Source organism: Taurulus bubalis (assembly GCF_910589615.1).
Source record: "Taurulus bubalis genome assembly, chromosome: 9".
NCBI lineage: Eukaryota > Metazoa > Chordata > Actinopteri > Perciformes > Cottidae > Taurulus > Taurulus bubalis.
In genome coordinates, this window is record NC_136597.1 from 28,919,817 (window position 1) to 28,926,645 (window position 6,829).

The 6,829-nt window shown below is 32.4% G+C and overlaps 1 protein-coding gene across 1 annotated transcript in view; it reads left to right on the forward strand.

Annotated features, from left to right (window-relative positions):
• Positions 1-6,829, forward strand: part of ptprbl (protein tyrosine phosphatase receptor type B, like) — a 36,014-nt gene that overhangs the window by 26,721 nt on the left and 2,464 nt on the right. The window contains exons 25-29 of the mRNA XM_079223464.1: positions 3,835-3,969; positions 4,053-4,175; positions 5,753-5,916; positions 6,040-6,175; positions 6,578-6,692. Of these exons, the coding sequence (XP_079079590.1) occupies positions 3,835-3,969; positions 4,053-4,175; positions 5,753-5,916; positions 6,040-6,175; positions 6,578-6,692 (673 nt within the window). The remainder of the gene's footprint in view (positions 1-3,834; positions 3,970-4,052; positions 4,176-5,752; positions 5,917-6,039; positions 6,176-6,577; positions 6,693-6,829) is intronic.

The window sequence follows — 6,829 nt, forward strand, 5'->3', positions numbered from 1 at the left end:
TTTAAACTTCCTCTTGTATGTTTTTAAGTCTGTTTTAAACTTCCTCCTGTATGTTTTTAAGTCTGTTTTAAACTTCCTCCTGTATGTTTTTAAGTCAGTTTTAAACTTCCTCCTGTATGTTTCAGTCTGTTTTAAACTTCCTCCTGTATGTTTTTAAGTCTGTTTTAAACTTCTTCTTGTATGTTTTTAAGTCTGTTTTAAACTTCCTCCTGTATGTTTTTAAGTCAGTTTTAAACTTCCTCCTGTATGTTTTTAAGTCAGTTTTAAACTTCCTCCTGTATGTTTCAGTCTGTTTTAAACTTCCTCCTGTATGTTTTTAAGTCAGTTTTAAACTTCCTCCTGTATGTTTCAGTCAGTTTTAAACTTCCTCCTGTATGTTTCAGTCTGTTTTAAACTTCCTCCTGTATGTTTCAGTCTGTTTTAAACTTCCTCCTGTATGTTTCAGTCAGTTTTAAACTTCCTCTTGTATGTTTCAGTCTGTTTTAAACTTCTTCCTGTATGTTTCAGTCAGTTTTAAACTTCCTCTTGTATGTTTTTAAGTCAGTTTTAAACTTCCTCCTGTATGTTTCAGTCAGTTTTAAACTTCCTCCTGTATGTTTCAGTCAGTTTTAAACTTCCTCCTGTATGTTTCAGTCTGTTTTAAACTTCCTCCTGTATGTTTCAGTCTGTTTTAAACTTCCTCCTGTATGTTTTTAAGTCAGTTTTAAACTTCCTCCTGTATGTTTCATTCTGTTTTAAACTTCTTCCTGTATGTTTCAGTCAGTTTTAAACTTCCTCCTGTATGTTTTTAAGTCAGTTTTAAACTTCCTCCTGTATGTTTCAGTCTGTTTTAAACTTCCTCCTGTATGTTTTTAAGTCTGTTTTAAACTTCCTCCTGTATGTTTCAGTCTGTTTTAAACTTCCTCCTGTATGTTTTTAAGTCTGTTTTAAACTTCCTCCTGTATGTTTCAGTCTGTTTTAAACTTCCTCTTGTATGTTTTTAAGTCTGTTTTAAACTTCCTCCTGTATGTTTTTAAGTCTGTTTTAAACTTCCTCCTGTATGTTTTTAAGTCAGTTTTAAACTTCCTCCTGTATGTTTCAGTCTGTTTTAAACTTCCTCCTGTATGTTTTTAAGTCAGTTTTAAACTTCCTCCTGTATGTTTCAGTCTGTTTTAAACTTCCTCCTGTATGTTTTTAAGTCAGTTTTAAACTTCTTCCTGTATGTTTCATTCTGTTTTAAACTTCCTCCTGTATGTTTCAGTCAGTTTTAAACTTCCTCTTGTATGTTTTTAAGTCTGTTTTAAACTTCCTCCTGTATGTTTTTAAGTCAGTTTTAAACTTCCTCCTGTATGTTTCAGTCTGTTTTAAACTTCCTCCTGTATGTTCTTAAGTCAGTTTTAAACTTCCTCCTGTATGTTTCAGTCTGTTTTAAACTTCCTCTTGTATGTTTTTAAGTCAGTTTTAATCTTCCTCCTGTATGTTTCATTCTGTTTTAAACTTCTTCCTGTATGTTTCAGTCAGTTTTAAACTTCCTCTTGTATGTTTTTAAGTCAGTTTTAAACTTCCTCCTGTATGTTTCAGTCAGTTTTAAACTTCCTCCTGTATGTTTCAGTCAGTTTTAAACTTCTTCCTGTATGTTTCAGTCAGTTTTAAACTTCCTCTTGTATGTTTTTAAGTCAGTTTTAAACTTCCTCTTGTATGTTTTTAAATCAGTTTTAAACTTCCTCCTGTGTGTTTCAGTCAGTTTTAAACTTCCTCTTGTATGTTTTTAAGTCAGTTTTAAACTTCCTCCTGTATGTTTCAGTCAGTTTTAAACTTCTTCTTGTATGTTTCAGTCAGTTTTAAACTTCCTCCTTTATGTTTCAGTCAGTTGTAAACTTCCTCCTGTATGTTTTTAAGTCAGTTGTAAACTTCCTCCTGTATGTTTTTAAGTCAGTTTTAAACTTCTTCCTGTATGTTTTTAAGTCAGTTTTAAACTTCCTCCTGTATGTTTTTAAGTCTGTTTTAAACTTCCTCCTGTATGTTTTTAAGTCAGTTGTAAACTTCCTCCTGTATGTTTTTAAGTCAGTTTTAAACTTCTTCCTGTATGTTTTTAAGTCAGTTTTAAACTTCCTCCTGTATGTTTTTAAGTCAGTTTTAAACTTCCTCCTGTATGTTTCAGTCAGTTGTAAACTTCCTCCTGTATGTTTTTAAGTCAGTTTTAAACTTCTTCCTGTATGTTTCAGTCAGTTTTAAACTTCCTCCTGTATGTTTCAGTCAGTTGTAAACTTCCTCCTGTATGTTTTTAAGTCAGTTTTAAACTTCCTCCTGTATGTTTTTAAGTCAGTTTTAAACTTCCTCCTGTATGTTTTTAAGTCTGTTTTAAACTTCCTCCTGTATGTTTTTAAGTCTGTTTTAAACTTCCTCCTGTATGTTTCAGTCTGTTTTAAACTTCCTCTTGTATGTTTTTAAGTCTGTTTTAAACTTCCTCCTGTATGTTTTTAAGTCTGTTTTAAACTTCCTCCTGTATGTTTTTAAGTCAGTTTTAAACTTCCTCCTGTATGTTTCAGTCTGTTTTAAACTTCCTCCTGTATGTTTTTAAGTCAGTTTTAAACTTCCTCCTGTATGTTTCAGTCTGTTTTAAACTTCCTCCTGTATGTTTTTAAGTCAGTTTTAAACTTCTTCCTGTATGTTTCATTCTGTTTTAAACTTCCTCCTGTATGTTTCAGTCAGTTTTAAACTTCCTCTTGTATGTTTTTAAGTCTGTTTTAAACTTCCTCCTGTATGTTTTTAAGTCAGTTTTAAACTTCCTCCTGTATGTTTCAGTCTGTTTTAAACTTCCTCCTGTATGTTTTTAAGTCAGTTTTAAACTTCCTCCTGTATGTTTCAGTCTGTTTTAAACTTCCTCTTGTATGTTTTTAAGTCAGTTTTAAACTTCCTCCTGTATGTTTCATTCTGTTTTAAACTTCTTCCTGTATGTTTCAGTCAGTTTTAAACTTCCTCTTGTATGTTTTTAAGTCAGTTTTAAACTTCCTCCTGTATGTTTCAGTCAGTTTTAAACTTCCTCCTGTATGTTTCAGTCAGTTTTAAACTTCTTCCTGTATGTTTCAGTCAGTTTTAAACTTCCTCTTGTATGTTTTTAAGTCAGTTTTAAACTTCCTCTTGTATGTTTTTAAATCAGTTTTAAACTTCCTCCTGTATGTTTCAGTCAGTTTTAAACTTCCTCTTGTATGTTTTTAAGTCAGTTTTAAACTTCCTCCTGTATGTTTCAGTCAGTTTTAAACTTCTTCTTGTATGTTTCAGTCAGTTTTAAACTTCCTCCTGTATGTTTCAGTCAGTTGTAAACTTCCTCCTGTATGTTTTTAAGTCAGTTGTAAACTTCCTCCTGTATGTTTTTAAGTCAGTTTTAAACTTCTTCCTGTATGTTTTTAAGTCAGTTTTAAACTTCCTCCTGTATGTTTTTAAGTCTGTTTTAAACTTCCTCCTGTATGTTTTTAAGTCAGTTGTAAACTTCCTCCTGTATGTTTTTAAGTCAGTTTGAAACTTCTTCCTGTATGTTTTTAAATCAGTTTTAAACTTCCTCCTGTATGTTTTTAAGTCAGTTTTAAACTTCCTCCTGTATGTTTCAGTCAGTTGTAAACTTCCTCCTGTATGTTTGTAAGTCAGTTTTAAACTTCTTCCTGTATGTTTCAGTCAGTTTTAAACTTCCTCCTGTATGTTTCAGTCAGTTGTAAACTTCCTCCTGTATGTTTTTAAGTCAGTTTTAAACTTCCTCTTGTATGTTTGTCAGTTTTAAACTTCTTCCTGTATCTTTCAGTCAGTTGTAAACTTCCTCCTGTATGTTTCAGCCAGTTTTAAAGTCCCTGCATGTTTCAGGGGAACAACTTCCGGCGGGAATACATTGCCGCACAGGGTCCTCTGCCAGGAACCAAAGATGATTTCTGGAAGCTGGTTTGGGAGCAGAATGTCCACAACATGGTGATGGTCACTCAGTGTGTGGAGAAAGGCAGGGTGAGTATAAAGGTCACTGTTATTCTATTTGACGCTTCAGCAGCACTGAGCCTCTTCCTCTTCCTCTTCCTCACCTGTTCCAGGTAAAGTGTGACCACTACTGGCCCTTTGATCAGGACCCTCTGTACTACGGAGACCTGATCGTCAGGATGATGTCAGAGTCCGTTCTCCCTGAGTGGACCATACGAGAGTTCACCATCTGTAGCGTACGTTGTTTCAACAAACCACTTCATTATTAGCTGATGTTTATGAATAGATAATGTTTATTATTATGTCATGTTTATTATTAGCTTATGTTTATTATTAGCTCATGTTTATTATTAGCTAATGTTTATTATTAGTTTATGTTTATTATTAGCTCATATTTATTATTAGCTAATGTTTATTACTAGCTCATGTTTGGTTGATATGGTAATGGTAGTATTAGCTAATGTTTATTATTAGCTCATGTTTATTATTAGCTAATGTTTATTATTTCCTCATGTTTGGTTGATATGGTAATGTTTATTATTAGCTAATGTTTATTATTAGCTAATGTTCATTATAATGTCATGTTATTATTAGCTTCTGTTTATTATTAGCTCATGTTTATTATTTGCTTATGTTTATTATTAGCTCATGTTTATTATTAGCTCATGTTTATTATTTGCTTATGTTTATTATTAGCTCATGTTTATTATTAGCTCATGTTTATTATTAGCTCATGTATATTATTAGCTCATGTTTGGTTGATATGGTAATGGTTATTATTAGGTCATGTTTATTATTAGCTCATGTTTATTATTAGCTCATGTTTGGTTGATATGGTAATGTTTATTATTAGGTCATGTTTATTATTAACTCATGTTTATTACTAGCTCATGTTCATTATTAACTCATGTTTTTTATTATGTCATGTTTATTATTAGCTAATGTTTTGTTGACATGGGAATGTTCATTATTAGCTTATGTTTATTATTAGCTAATGTTTATTATTAACTCATGTTTGGTTTATATGGTAATGTTTATTATTAGCTCATGTATATTATTAGGTCATGTTTGGTTCATATGGTGATGGTTATTATTAGGTCATGTTTATTATTAGCTAATGTGTATTATTATGTCATGTTTATTATTAGCTAATGTTTTGTTGACATGGCAATGTTTATTATTAGCTCATGTTTATTATTATGTCATGTTTATTATTAGCTCATGTTTAGTTGATCTGGTAATGTTTATTATTAGCTCATGTTTATTATTAGCTCATGTTTAGTTGATCTGGTAATGTTTATTGTTAGCTCATGTTTATTATTAGCTCATGTTTAGTTGATCTGGTAATGTTTATTATTAGCTCATGTTTATTATTAGCTCATGTTTATTATTAGCTCATGTTTAGTTGATCTGGTAATGTTTATTATTAGCTCATGTTTATTATTAGCTCATGTTTAGTTGATCTGGTAATGTTTATTATTAGCTCATGTTTATTATTAGCTCATGTTTATTATTAGCTCATGTTTAGTTGATCTGGTAATGTTTATTATTAGCTCATGTTTATTATTAGCTCATGTTTATTATTAGCTCATGTTTAGTTGATCTGGTAATGTTTATTATTAGCTCATGTTTATTATTAGCTCATGTTTATTATTAGCTCATGTTTAGTTGATCTGGTAATGTTTATTATTAGCTCATGTTTATTATTAGCTCATGTTTATTATTAGCTCATGTTTAGTTGATCTGGTAATGTTTATTATTAGCTCATGTTTATTATTAGCTCATGTTTCATAGTTTGCTTCATGGGTGTCAGGAGGAGCAGCTGAGCTTCACCCGGCTGGTCCGTCAGTTTCACTACACCGTGTGGCCGGATCACGGAGTCCCAGAGACCACGCAGTCCCTCATCCAGTTTGTCCGGACCGTGCGGGACTACATCAACAGAAGTCCTGGATCTGGACCCACCGTGGTCCACTGCAGGTACCGAACCAGGACTCCAACCCCGTCCACCTTTACGTCCTCGTCTGTTCATTACAACACAACTTAGAAGATCAACTAATTCAGACGTGATGATCTGTGATGAACCCTTGGTCTGTGTGTCAGTGCCGGAGTGGGTCGGACCGGGACCTTCATCGTTCTGGACCGGGTTCTGCAGCAGCTGGACTCCAAGGACACGCTGGATATCTACGGCTCCGTTTTTGACCTGCGACTCCACCGGTCACACATGGTGCAGACTGAGGTGAGATTAAATATATGATATTATAATATCATATCATATTTTATTATATTATGTTATACAATATAATATGATGTTATACAATATAAAAGTATGTTATATTATAATATAATATAATATTTTATCATATTTTGTTATGTTATATTATATTATAACCTGCGACTCCAGAAAGAGGTGGAATCATATATATATATATATATATATATAACATTATAATATAATAAAATATATTATAATGTAATATTATATCCTATTATATTATGGTATATTATGGTATATTATATAATATTACATTGTATAATATTATGTTGTGTTATATAATATAATATAATATTATATTATGTTATGTTACATAATTAATAAATAATTATATTAATGTTGCTATTCTCCTCCACCCTTCCTCAGTGTCAGTATTCGTACCTCCATCAGTGTGTTTGTGACGTTCTTAAAGCCAGAAAGCTCCAACGTGAGCAGGAGAACCTCCTCTGCCCCGTCTATGGATATGTGAACTCCCAAAGAGGTATGATCATAAAACGACTTATTAGTATCACAGCACGGTACAGCAGAGGCTTCTCCTGATGTTGTGTAGCATGGACCTACAGGATGTTGTGTAGCATGGACCTACAGGATGTTGTGTAGCATGTACAGGATGTTGTG